The 14,138-nt window shown below is 38.4% G+C and overlaps 1 protein-coding gene across 8 annotated transcripts in view; it reads right to left on the reverse strand.

Annotated features, from left to right (window-relative positions):
* The window catches only part of GRIK1 (glutamate ionotropic receptor kainate type subunit 1), a 398,102-nt gene that overhangs the window by 48,832 nt on the left and 335,132 nt on the right, over positions 1-14,138 (reverse strand). For 5 of the 8 annotated variants that reach the window (XM_059064715.2, XM_059064717.2, XM_067034984.1 and 2 more), the window contains exons 8-10: positions 8,018-8,125; positions 5,721-5,765; positions 580-693 (exon numbers count right to left, since the gene is read on the reverse strand). In XM_059064715.2, the coding sequence (XP_058920698.1) occupies positions 580-693; positions 5,721-5,765; positions 8,018-8,125 (267 nt within the window). The remainder of the gene's footprint in view (positions 1-579; positions 694-5,720; positions 5,766-8,017; positions 8,126-14,138) is intronic. The other 3 variants (XM_067034983.1, XM_059064716.2, XM_059064720.2) reach the window with 1 other exon arrangement.

Genomic DNA, 14,138 nt, shown 5'->3' on the forward strand with positions numbered 1-14,138 from the left:
CTATTTACAAAGGAATGAGCAAGACAAAGGGAGGAAACAGGGATGGTGGTGAGAATTGCAGTGGGATATAGACACTCAGGGACCAGCATAATTAGGAAGCTAGGGCTGAGGCAGAGAGGGAGGAAAGAGTGTTCCAGAAGTTCAGTGCAGTTAGCATATGGAAGCCGGATCATTGACAGGATAGAAGCTATGGCTGTGAAGGACAGAGGTTCTGACAATACTGTTGAGAAACAGCGGAAGAAATCTCCTTGGGTCTCTTCCTCCACTTCCCTGGTCTTAGTCTCCCCTTGGTTGAAACCAACCAGCAGCCAGAGAGCAAGGGAGACCAGCTGGGTGGGGCTAGAGAGTGGAGCAAAACAGAGATGAGAATGGATTGGAGGTAGGAGATCTTCAGAACAATGTTGGAAACTGATAATTCAATCTATTATAGGTACACACAAACATATGCTCCTAGTGTCCCAATTAAACATAGACATTTATGGAGAGAGTTGTTGCCATGAAAAGGATAGTTGAGGAATCCTACAAGGTCTAGAGTAAGAGTCTGGATAGGATGCCCTGAATTTCACATAGTCAACTTACCAGAATTGTGGTGACGATGAGCGTTCGGTTGGCGAGTGAATCGGTGATATTATTGGACCTGTCTTTGTTGCCGTCTGTCATGTTAAGCCCACTATTGGAGTTCCAAATCCCAATCTACACAGAACACATTACATCAGAGGCTGCTGGCAGTCAGTGATGGCATTTATGTTAAAGAGAGGTCCCTGGTACACCAGGAATAGGCACAAAAGCTCATAGTCTGGGAAGAGGACAACAGGGCATCACGGTGGAAGCTACTAAATGTGAGAAAACAAAACAATGGAAGAATGAGTGTGTAGACGGAACAGAAAATTTGTGCTATGTGGGGTGGAGTAGGCAGAGGTCCTTTTGTTTTTAATTTATTAAGTTCAAGGTTCTGTTTTAAATTAAGAATTTTTAAATGAGTATTGGATTTTCTTCCAATATGTATTTGTTGAACAACTACTTATATGTCAGGGATTCTTCTAGGCATTGGAGGGCATAGCAGTGAACAAAAGAGATAAAAATTTCTGGTCTTGTGGAGCTTACATTTTATTGATACAAACCTTGTGTTACCAAAGTGTTACCATCAATGTCTTTAAAATTTCTAAGAAATGGGATGGAGGAGGCAGGATGGATAGTGGAGAGATCGGGCAGCTAAAAGGGAAACGTAAATGGAAGAAAAAGTGTGTATGAGCAGTAAACTCAGTTCTAGGCCTATTCTACTGGAGGAGCCAGTGCTGGGTCAGGGTGCCTCTTGTGGATACTAGAAGTACTCTGTTCATACCTTCCTTGTACCTCTGTTCTGGACCTTCTTCTGTTATTATCATCTGTTTACCTGTCTTGTTTGTTCACTTGACCATGAATGCCTTCAGTGAAGGTATTCACTTTTATTGCTTATTGATCTATCTATCACAGAATGAATCATTGTGATTAGCAGTCAGTGAAGCCCAGTGCTCTTTTAAGAAATAATAACCCAAATTTCCTCCAGCGGCAAAGTCATTCCTCAGTTATCAGACCCTGTAGAAGTATATTGATTTGTTTTGCCTCCGGGGACAACCTAGGAAAAGAGCCTCAGAGAATTGAGCTCTTTGTCTGAAGCCTTCTATAGACATTTACTACCAGCCTAGTGAGATGAGATGCAAACCTGGTTGCGGTGTGATCTTGAGCAAGATACTAAACTTTCTGAGCTTTTGTTCTCTAACTATAAAATACTTTATAGGGATGCTGAGAAGATCAAATGAGTAGATGCATGTGACAGTTTTGGTATAAAAGCTGCACAAACATTAATGAAGGACATCTGAATGACTGCCTCAGTAATTTCTTTAAGCTTGTCCTGTTATGAAAGAACTTGGAATTGTTAGTGAAAAATTTTTGAAATTTATAAGCTGATAAAGTAAAGGAGCTATGAAAAACAGGGTCAGTTTAGGAACACCAACCCTTGGACATACTCTGGGATGGGCAGGGTGGACCTATGCTTGATCTCTAAATATACTCTTCCAATGGGAGGACACTGGCTGTCTAGACAGAGTATGAGCTTTCCAGATAGACTCTTGTCTGGATTCTAATTTTGCAATTTACCAGTAATGTGACCGTGGGCAAGTTAATTAACCCTGCTGTGGCTCAATTTCCTCACCAGCAAAATGGAGACATTAGAGCTTTCCTGTTATTTAAGTTAAATTTTACCTGTGGGAATGTTAGGCTTCTTTCCTTTTGTATTTATTTACTTTGATTTACTGCCTAAATGCAACAGCTGAAAATTTATTTAGCTTGACAAGTTTTTTTTTTTTTTTTTTGACAAGTATTCTTTTTAGAAATATAAGTTCTTTGAGGAAGTTGCAAGTACTGTATCACACATCGGTGTGAACTATTTCAGTTTCACTGTCTTCTTTCTATACTTAATTAGAGCTAGTTGGTTGGTGACATAGGAGACAGGTCTAGATAAATGGGGGTTTGGGGTAGTTTTTGCATTTGAAAGTATTCCATCCTGTCTAGACAGAGGGTATTAGAGGTAGGATTAAGCTGTAGGATAACACCTTTAATAACCATTCAGTCTTTCCAGGATCAAGTGCGATGTTCATCACTTAGAATGCACTCAACACATGTCTGCTGATTAGAGAATCTTTTCTTTGTCTGGCTTTAAACCCAAGAAGGGGGATCAATATTTTCTTTCTTCTCTTCTAAGCTCCACCCCTACTCTCACTTTTGGGGGGCAAGGACCCTCACTTCCAGGAAACGCATCTCAGGCTACCACAACTGGGAATCTATTGGTTTTCATCCAAAGCTATGCTTTAGGTTGTGAACAGTTGACTTCTAACTCTATGAAGACTGTGTTTAAATTGGGCCTTGGCTGTGCTTTTAATTAAAGCTTGACTTAGGCACTGGGGAGAATGGAACCTAATTTTTAATTAAGTATTGAAAGGTGGAGAAAATAACTGTGTTTTTAGCCAATTTGTTAAGTAATGAAATGTGTTCTCTGTAACTCTTATTTCTATTAATGTCAAGTGTTTAAAGGACCTATACTAATATTTGCAAATGACAGTGTTGAATGGCCTTGAAACATCACTCCCTTTTAAAATACAAACTTGAAATTGTAGACCAATACACCCCACAGCTTAACATCTGGCTTTTTTTCTTTTATTAACCTCACTAAAAGTGTGGAAAGTCAGATATCATTGCTGATGTAGTTCTAATCAAATGATTCCCAAAGTCCCATTCAGTGTAAACATTCCTCCATAAAATAAGAAAAAAGAGATTATTTTTTCCTACTATCTGTGTAACAGAAGTTTCCTCAAATCTAGACTAAAAGAGTATCAAAATATAGTAACGATCAAGCTATTCCTGGGAAGTGGACAGTCTGGAGTTTGGAGTACATGTGGAGTTTGAATGACCTCAGCATTCTATTTTCAAACCTTTTAATCAGCAAAGCAGTAGAGTGCGTGCGTGTGTGAGTGCGTGTGTGTGTCTTTTAAACCTAAGTTGTCCACTGACTTTACCTGTTAATTGAAGTAAATGAACATGTGAATGAACGTCTCTTTCTGACAAAGCAAGATCCCATGATTCATGTGTACTGGGGGGAGGGACACAGTTACCCAGATTCCAGGGTGTTTAGCATTTCAGTCCTGTTCTCCGACCTTGGAGGAGGGCTTCCAGGAAGCAGAACCTCAGTTTTCAAACTGTAGCAAAGCAGTCAGCAGCAATTCACCAGTGAGAAGTAGTGGACGGTGGACCAATTATTTGAGTAACACTCAAAAGCAAAATTATCTGGCCCTGCCTTCTTTCACTTTGTAAACTGGCATGAGGGGGCAGACATTTATTATCTCAGACAACAGAGGGAAGCATTTGAAAACGAGTGCCCAAATGCCATTAAGCAAACTTTTTTTAAAAGAGGTAATGCAACAAAAGGATGCTCAGAGAGTGACTAATGTGTAGCTCCCAAACCTCGTATGTGATTCACATAAACTCAAAATCCAAAATTGTGGAGTGAAATAATCGAGCATCTAGGGGAAACAAAACGTGTCCATGTTTCGTATATCATGAGCTTTACCAACACATATTTTTAGTGATGGGTTTTGTAAAGACTGCTGTATCCGTGTTTTGGAAAGAATTTCAGGCAGACTATTCTCTACTGAAAAACGTCAGAGTGCAGAGAAGAGCTTTTGGAATTTGAAGACAATGGGCGGTGAATCTTTCTCTTGTAAGATGGAGTCTTGTAGGGAAAGGCCAATGTGTTTGTTGGGTCTCAATAGGTCTCATGTGCTAGCACTCAGGTTACTGTAAGTTGTTGATGAGCAGGCATAACACAAAACAGCACACCACAGTGTATACGACTTGCAAAGTGGGCAACGATAGGTCAGCAGGAAGGAAGAGGCACACGGCACGGGGGAAGGAGGAAAGCCAAGAAGTGCTACCCTGGGAAGTGGGGGTGATTATTGCAGTTTAGTGACAAATAAAGGAAATTCCCCTCCTCTGAGTAAAATTTCAGGGCTTGGATTTCATTCCCTAGTATATTTGGTTTGAATTAATTCAACATTGCATAAAGTGCCTGGAGTCTCAAGCTGGATTAGTGTAATAAGTTTCTTTCTGGGTGCCACAGTTAGGTTCATCTACTTATTAGCAGAGAAGAGACGGGATTGCCTTCCCTGTGCCTTTGGTAGCCTGATTCACTGAAGATTGAAACAAGGTTATTAAACCTGTGCTTTTTTAAACTTAAAAGCAGGACGTTTTGGAGCTCATCTGAGCACTACCAAAAGGGAGGCAAGGTTTTTGACTACAGGGAGAAACTGCTTTCACTTTCTGTGACTTTACTGATAATTCAAAAGGTGAAAGTGAATCTGACAAAACCGTTCAAGTTGCACAGTAATTTAAGGTCCACCTGTCAATCAACAAATAGTTTAGCAAGTGGTTTTAGAGAGAGAGAGAATGAACGACAATGTTTGCATATCAGTGGGACATTTTCCTGATCTGAATGCTTGTAATGTCTAACATTTGCTTCTATAATAAATCTGTGCACATTCTTTGACAACGTGATACTAGATGTTATGATTTACAAGATAATCTCATTTCCCTTTCAAAACCTCTAATGTTTTTGTCCTCTGGAAACTGGGGTTCTAAAACAAATTGCAAAATAATATGCACTGACAAATTTTGCTTTACTGCATAAAAAAGATAGTACTTATGAAAAGGGAATTTCTACAAATGGCTCATATTTTGTGGTGGTGACATTGAAGGAGATGTCCCAGCCCTTCTGAACCTTAGTCTATCTGACTAGTCTGATGGATCAAATCTATTGTTTTTATACCCCGTAGGGAAAAATATTTAATGATTCGAGAAAGAATATCAATGGCCCAGTGTCTGCTTCTGTTGCAGTTACCTGCTTTCAGTCTTAACAGGGACGGATCCTACCTGGGAGAAACTAAAATAATCTAGGGGGAAATATTTAACCCCATCACTATTTAATCCATCTCAAGCCTGTTTGAATTCACAGGCAATGTTGTTGAGAGACAACATATTCAATCATTCCCATTCTCTCTTTATATGGAATATCGCCTCTAAACTGCAATTGGAGAGCTACTGGTCTGGGAAAACTGGAAGGATGCAGGTTTTTCCTTTGGTATTTCCCACCCCACCCCCAGATTTCCTGCAGTTTTTGTCCGTGTACAAACCTTCTTCCACACTTTATATAAGTGTTTAGACAGTTCGCCAGCAACCTTGGTTTTCAGAGGGAAAAATAAAAATAGCACTTAATTAAAATGGAGCATGGAAGCCAAAAGGTATCATGGTGTGTAAGTGTTCACAGCATTACATTCCCCACACATTATTGGGAATCTTGCATCTTAATTCGATATAAAGCCTGACAATAGGTACAGTAAAGAGATGAACCAAATACTGGGTCCCACAGAAGTTACTTTTACTAGGTGATGCAACCTGATTTTCACTTTTCCTTTTGCATGCCAAAAAAATGTCTTAAAGTTCTTTTGAATATGCACATCTATGCTGCAGAGTTAAAAGGTCTTCATCATTCTTTAAGAAGACATGCTAAAGGCATTTTTAACCAGATTAGTCAATCACCAACACACACACACATTATTCCTTAGTGAGAAGAAGGTGTACTTAATGACTTATTCTCTGATTAGGGGCTTCTGCGTGTTAGAAACTTGAGTGAAAGTGAGAAAATAGGCTTTTTCTAACAACTTTCCCTGTGGACCTTGCAAAAGGCTCACATGAAAAGATTGGCCATTTCCTCCCTTGATGCCTGAGATGGATAGGTTGGCTTCCCCCATTGCTTTAAGGTTCAATCAGCCTTCTCAGGAATTGAGCCCAAGTCACCTGAATAAAGAAATGTTATTGCAAACAATGAAGAGATAAAGAAACAAATTGAGAGAACACTTTCATCTAATTCAATTTTGCTTTTGTTGGAAAAACACCAATAGAATGTGCCTAATATTGACGTGTATAAATAGCTGGAAAAGAATAACAATAGCTTCATCTATTTCATCACACATCTGAGCCAAAAAGATGTTTCTTTAACAGCTTTTCTTCTCTCTTCAGTGCTGTACATTAAATGGAGTGGAGAGGGAGAGAGAAGCATGTAAAGAGAAGCAGACATTTTCTTTAAAAATACCATTATAGGCTTTTAGTCCATAACAATATTATTTTCTTTCCTTGTGTTCCCTCTAGCCCAAATTCCACATCCATTATGGAGGCTAGGATGATACCTTGTGCTCTGTCAGAGCACAAGGACAGACAACAGACAAGGACATCAGAGTGAAGAAGCCTGAGAGAGAGAGAGAGACAGAGACAGAGAGAAGAAGAGAGGAGATACAGAGAGAGCGAATTTTTTAAAGGGGAAACCTGCGTGACTAGTGTGAACTCTCAAAGCTGTGAACTAATTATTTTCCCCAGACATTTCAGCACTGGTGGTCACCTTTTACATTCAGCCTAATTAATCTTTGTTTATTTTAATTAAGCTATTTGGGGGTGAGGTATAGTTAGGACCTTAAAAAAAATGTGTCTCAGTTAACAAAAGCAACAAAACAGAAATAAAAACCTTATCTCATTTTAAAAATCAACCAAAATATTTCAACAAAGTAAAACTGATTATTCCCAAAGCCATTCTTTTCCATTAAGCTTTTTGTCCCCTACAGTGAAAAAAATGTTGGCTTATAGAGTTTTGGTGTTCAGACAGTTGTTTTGGGGGCTTCAAAATCTTTTTTTTTTTAAGGTTCTAAAGGGCAAAGTCTTCACACTATAAGTGTTAATTATCCCAATGCATAGCTGTGAATACTAAACTTGTTGTAATAAAGAGGAGGCAAATTATTTTATTATTATTATTATCAATTAAATAGCTTACATTTGCATTGCTCGAAATAGTAACAAGAATGGAATTCAAATCACTGAGAGGTTGAGAATTACAACTAAATAAGCCTAAAATCAGAACTCAACATTAAAATACATTTTTTTGCATATTTCCTCCTAAAATTAGGCATGCAAAATTAGTTTGCTTCAGTAAGCCTTTTCTATCCTACTTTATTTTGTCCCTCTGTCACCAGTCTCAAAATGGAGTAAAATTAAAATTCATTTCTAAGTAACCCTTGGATGCCATTCCAAATATAAATCATTGACAGCTTCTGATTTCCCAAGCCTAAACTCAATTTCTTAAAACCTTTGAGAAATGAGGCTAATGACATCCACCCCTAAGGCTATATATATGTAATAATATAATGATGCTTGTATATAAACCAAGCACTATATAACCATTAGCATTGCTATTAATAGCACACACAATTTAAGAACCTAGCACATCAACATCTATCTGCATATCAGGGAGAGACATCTAGAAAACTGGACGTAAATGAACGTGCTGAGAGAATCACTTTATCCTTCCCCTACTTGTTTGTGCAAGTAAAAATGCATGAGCAGTGCTGTTTTTAATTTTCAAATTTATTATCGAGGAGGTTACCTTTTCAGTTCCTTCCTCTTTGAGACTAATAATGTCCAGATCAAAATCCTTCCTCAAGCCATCGGTTTTATTGAAGGTGATGCGCCCAGTCAAGCCATCCCACTGAGCCTATGAACAAAAGGAACGTGGCATTACTGTCTAACACTTATCATAAGCCTAACACCATTAAAACTGTAATACCTCAAATTCATCACAGTATCCAATTATTCAGTTTCATCAGGGTGTTATAAACCACTGTGTTGGTTCAGTAACTTGATACCAGAACACTTCACTGTTTTATTAGCACTCATTTATTTTGTCAATTCTAATATTTTAACATCAGTCAAATCTGTAATAGTGGCACTTTAAATGGGGAGTTTGGAAAGAATGACTGTAAAATGGTCTGCACATGGAGTAAACAAAATCTGGGAAGTCATAATATTCAGCTTTCTAAGGTCAATCCAAATACTTTTCAAGATACTTCTTACGGGAAGTAACTCCCTTTTTTTCTATGTGAAAAGGATATAATCCAGTGATGTATTATCAAATTTTTAGTGTGTTTGTGATTTAGTCTTTCCAATGTCATTTGGGTATTATATTACTTTCCTGTGGCTGATGTAGCAAATTATTACAAGCTGGTGGCTTAAAACAACAGAAAGTTATTCTCTCACAATTCTGGAGGCCAGAAGCAGAAGTCCAAAATCATTATCACTGAGTGAAACCAAAGTGCCAGCGGGGCCATGCTCTCTCTGGGGACCCAAGGGAGACTCAGTTCCTTGCCTCTTCCTGCTTCTGGTAGCTGCCAGCAATCCTTGTCTTGTGGTTGCATCCCTCCAATCTCTGCCTCTGTGGTCACTTTGCCTTCTCCTCTTCTTCTTCTGTGTAATCTCCTCTACTTCTCTCTTATAAAGACAGTTGTGATTGCATTTAGGACCCATGCAAATAATCCAGGATAATCTCCCCATCTCAAAAATCCTTCATTTGGAGTGACATCACCAAGACGGTGACATAGAATTTTCCTGGCTTCCCTCCTCTTCACAAGGAGAAAATTAACTACTATTCAAGGACAAGACACCACTGAGAGAATCCTAGAACACGGGAGTGAGGCTGAAGCACCACCCCCCGCCCCCACCCCCACACCACAGAGACCAAGAGAAACTGCATTAGAAGGTAAGAGAAGTAGCTACACGTTGACTATGTTGCCCTTTTCCCAGGCCAGCACAGCAGCACACAGAGAAGTCTACCCTGAGCCTCTGGTTCCTCCAGGGGGAAAAGAGAACCAAGAGGAAAACCAGCTCTCCCAGCATTGTGGGTAACATTGCAGGAGCCCCTACTCTGATTTTGCACCTCAGGGATTGCTGGGGAATCTGTGGGGCTGGACCACTGGAAATCTGACTGTGATGGAGATGCGGGGATGTGTTCGCAGTGACCACCACACAGATCTTGGCAGACCAAGTTCATTCCTGCAGTGCCCAAGTAGTAATTCCAACCAGAGGCTTTACTTATCTGAAGAATCTAGCTGGAGGTACATTCTGACCAGAGAACTAGGTAGGGTATAGATATACTTGATTCAGATCCTCAAATGAGGAGCTTTGCCAGTGTTGGAGCCTGGTTTGTCCACATCCAGGCAAGGAGCTGAATCACAGCCCCACCTGCTGTGAAGATTGTCTTGTGACCCCATCTGACCAGAAGGGCTGGAGACAATTCCAGGAAGATATGTGATCCAGTGGCACATGAAACAAGAGGTGAGCAGAGCCAAGAGTTTGCAGAGCAAAGCCAGTGGCCCTGTTCAATTAGGGAACTTGTAATGTAGGTCAGCTTCAGTTAAGACAACAAACAGCTTTACTGGATTTAGAGTTGCTTGTCCTGATGTGCCTGGACAAGGAATCTAATTCATAACTCTACTCATTGCTGAATACAGTCTTCATCTTGTCTGGCCAGGGAACCGAACTGGAGCACACAGAAATAGCCCATCCAACAGCCTTATGTACAGTGGTACTGGAACAGAAAGCAGAGCTTATGGCTTTCCCAGTCTGCAGAGCAAAACTGGTGGCCTCACCTGACCAAGGAATCAGTGCATACTCTGAATTCCCAAATAATTAGGGGGAACCTAGGCCCTGGGTCTCATCATGCTGTCCTGCCAGGGCAAGGATGCTAATTTGTAGCCCCATCTACTACTGTATGTAGTACCTAGTCCTAACCTTCTAATAAACCTTACCAGAGAATCCAGGCAAACATGAAGCCCATCCTGTAGCCTTACTTGGGTAGGAAACCAAGCCAGCAGTCCCATCCTGCTGTTCCCAGACTGTGCCACAGTCCTCATCCTTGTCCTTAGAGCTTGAACTATTGCTTTGCCTCAGAATAGACCATAATAGCAGGCCCCACCTGCCCAAGGACATTACCAGCAGACACACCCAGAAATTTAAACTAAGCTGACTGGTCAAAAGCTGTCTTTGCCAAAGCAAACTTCTAAAGTCTGGAAGAAGAACCCAAATACCCAAATGTACAGATGCCAATGTAAGGAATCAAGGATCACAGAAAATCAGGTCAATATGACACCACCAAAGGAAACAAATAAAACTCCAATAACTAAAAAATGGGGATCTGTCAGACAAAGAATTCAGAATAATCCTCTTAAGCAAGTTTAGTAAACTACAAGAAAATACAAACAGACACTAAATGAAATTAGGAAAACAATGCATGAACAAAATGAGAAAAATGATAAGGAAATAGCAACTATAAAAAAAAAAAGAACAAACCCAAACAAAACAAAAAACCAAACAGAAATCCTAGAGTTGAAAAATGAGATAACTGAACTGAAGAATTCAGTAGTTTCATAAGTAGACTTGACCATGCAGAGGAAGGAAGGTCTGCAAGATAGGACAGTCAAAATTACCCAGTCAGAGGAGCAAAAATAATTTTTAGAAAGTGAAGAAATCCTATGGGAATTATGGGACACAGTGAAAAGAAACAATATTTGCATTATGGGAATCCCAGAAGGAAAGGAGAAAGAGAAAAGGACAGAAAGTATATTTAAAGCAATAATGGCTGAAAACTTCCTGAACCTGGGGAGAAAAATGGACATCCAGATCCATGAGGCCCAAAAGACCCCAAATAAGTTGAATCCAAATAGGACTCATTATACTTAAATTGTCAAAAGTCAGAAAAAAAGGATTTTTTTTATGAGAGGGAATGTTTTATTTTATAGATACATAACTATGGAATATATACAGTTTATATATATATGTCTGTATATATATTATAGTATATATATAAAATATGGTTATACACACACATACATTCAAGACAATACTTTTAGTGGTTCTGATAACATAAAGCACAAAGATTTAAAATAATATTTGTATAATTACAAAAGTTTTCATACCAAACACAGTGCAGATGACTTATGGAAACACTTTCTAAGAACACTCATTTTTACTGATTCAATCTTTACAAACATGATCTCAACCAATACAAAGAACTTAATAATGATGTATATAAATCTCTATAAATGTACTCTAATTTGATCAATAAGGCTGTCAATTCAAAAAAACAATATTCATTTTCTTCCTCCTGGAAGTAGGATTATCTTCAGAATGGTTTATTATTTGTTGGTAACTTTCATTATCTTATGTTCAAGTTATACTTAAGAATTAAATAATTATATTGAATTTGTATTTTTCATTTTTTGTTGAAGCATAGTTGATTTACAATATTATACTAGTTTCTGGTGTACAACAATGATTCAGTATTTTTATAGATTATACTCCATTTAAAGTAATATGAAAACAATGGCTATATTTCCCTGTGCTGTACAATATATCCTTGCTGCTTATCTATTTTATGCATAGTAGTTTATATCTCTTAATCCCATACCCCTATCGTACCCCTTCTCCCTTCCCTTTCCCCACTGGTAACCACTAGTTTGTGTTTTATATCTGTGAGTCTCTTTTTGTTTTGTTATATACATTATTTGTTTTATTTTTTTAGATTCCACATATAAGTGATAATGTAGAGCATTTGTCTTTCTCTGTCTGACTTATTTCACTAAGCATAACACCCTCTAGGTCCATTCATGCTGTTGCAAATGGCAGGATTTCATTCTTTCTTACATCTGAATAATATTCTTTATCCATCCATCTGTTGATGGATTTTATGTTGTTTCTATATCTTGGCTACTATAAATAATGCTGTTATGAATATTGGCATGCATGTATCTTTTCAAATTAGTGGGTTTTTTTCAAAGAATTTAAAGAACAACAAGAGAAAGAGAGAAGTTACACACAAGGGAAACCCTGTAAGACTATTGGTGGATTTCTCAGGAGAAACTTTTCAGGCCAAGAGAAAATGAGATGAAATATTCAAAATATTAAAAGAAAATAACTGTCAACCAAGAATTCTATTCCTGGTGAAGCTGTCCTTCAGAAACAAGGTAGGGATAAAGACTTTCCTGAGCAAACAAAATCTGAGGAAGTTAATTACCACTAGAACTGCCTTACAAGAAATGCTAAAGGGAGTTCTTTGAGTTGAGAAAAAAGAATGCTAAATATCATAAAAACATAAAAAGATGGATGTTAGCTGAATCTACTGTGGTAATCAGTTCATAAGATCTGTAAATTGAACCATCATGCTCTTCTCCTTAAACTTATACAGTGATGTATGACAATTATTTCTCAAAAAATGGGGGCAAAAGATATATGAGAGAGTTGACCTGTCTCAGCCATGTGAGGACACAGCAAGAAGGTAGCCATCTGCAAACCAGAAAGAGAGCCCTCACCAAGAACCTAACATTTCTGGCACCCTGATCTTAGACTTCCAGCATCCAAAACTGTGAGAAATAAATGTTTGTTGTTTAAAGAAAATGTCCATCGACAGATGAATGGATAAAAAGATGTGATATATATATACAATGGAATATTACTCAGCCATAAAAAGGAACAAAATTGGGTCATTTTTAGGGATGTGGATGGACCTAGAGACTGTCACACAGAGTGAAGTAAGAAAGAGAAAACCAAATATTGTATATTAATGCATATATGTAGAATCTAGAAAAATGGTACAGATGAATCTATTTGCAGGGCAGAAATAGAGACACAGACATAGAGAATGGATGTGTGGACAGAGAGAGGGAGTGGGATGAATTGGGAGATTGGGACTGATGTATGTGCACTGCCATGAGTAAAACAGATAGCTAGCGGGAACCTGCTGTGTAGCGCAGGGAGCTCACCTGGTGCTCTGTGGTGACCTAGATGGGTGGGATTGGTGGGGGGGGGGGTGGGAAGGAGGTCCAAGAGGGAAGGGATATATGTATACATATAACTGATTCATTTTGTTGTACAGTAGAAACTAACACAACATTGTAAAGCAACTATACCCCAATTAAAAAAAAAAAAGAAAAATCCTTAATTTAGTCACATATGCAATCTTTCTGCTGTTGTTGTTATATAAGGTAACAATTGCAAATTCCAGAGATTGGGACATGTGTATCTTTGGGGGGGACCACTGTTCAGCCTACCACATGTATTAACGTCATTTGAGGAACTAAAAATTACAGTAGTCTGCCCTTCACAGAACTGACATTGGAGATCTTTGGTAGGTTCATTAAATAAAAAATAGTGGCCCCAGAGGGTCTTGAGCTTCAATCATTAGGTGATTCTTTGTAAGCTTGTCTATTTGAGTTGACTTACAAATGAGGATAAAAGAGGACTCCGTCCTTTGTATACACTTAGCTATTTTCCCTCTCCTGACTTTACCAAATTCATCAGATATGTGTAAGATGTGAAAAAGATCCTGAGAGTTACACTATATCCACAGTGTTCACACCATGTGTGTATGTTGAATATATTTACCCATTTGGCCAAGAGGCAGAAGCAATGCAGTGGAAAGAGTATGAGTTTATCACAGAGCTGCTTTTAAATCTCTGAAGTATGACTTCAGGAAGGTTATTTAACCTGAATCTGGTTTATCTCAGATTTCAGTGTTTATCCATGCAGGGTTTTTGAGAGACTTAAATGGCACTTAACACAATTCTTAACACATTGAATACATTTAACAGTTTAACAGTGATTATTTTTATAACTATCTCTTATTTTCCTTCCCCACATTCATAACTCTAGAATTTGGCTTTTATTACCTCCAATGT

This window comes from Kogia breviceps, chromosome 5 (assembly GCF_026419965.1).
Source record: "Kogia breviceps isolate mKogBre1 chromosome 5, mKogBre1 haplotype 1, whole genome shotgun sequence".
NCBI lineage: Eukaryota > Metazoa > Chordata > Mammalia > Artiodactyla > Physeteridae > Kogia > Kogia breviceps.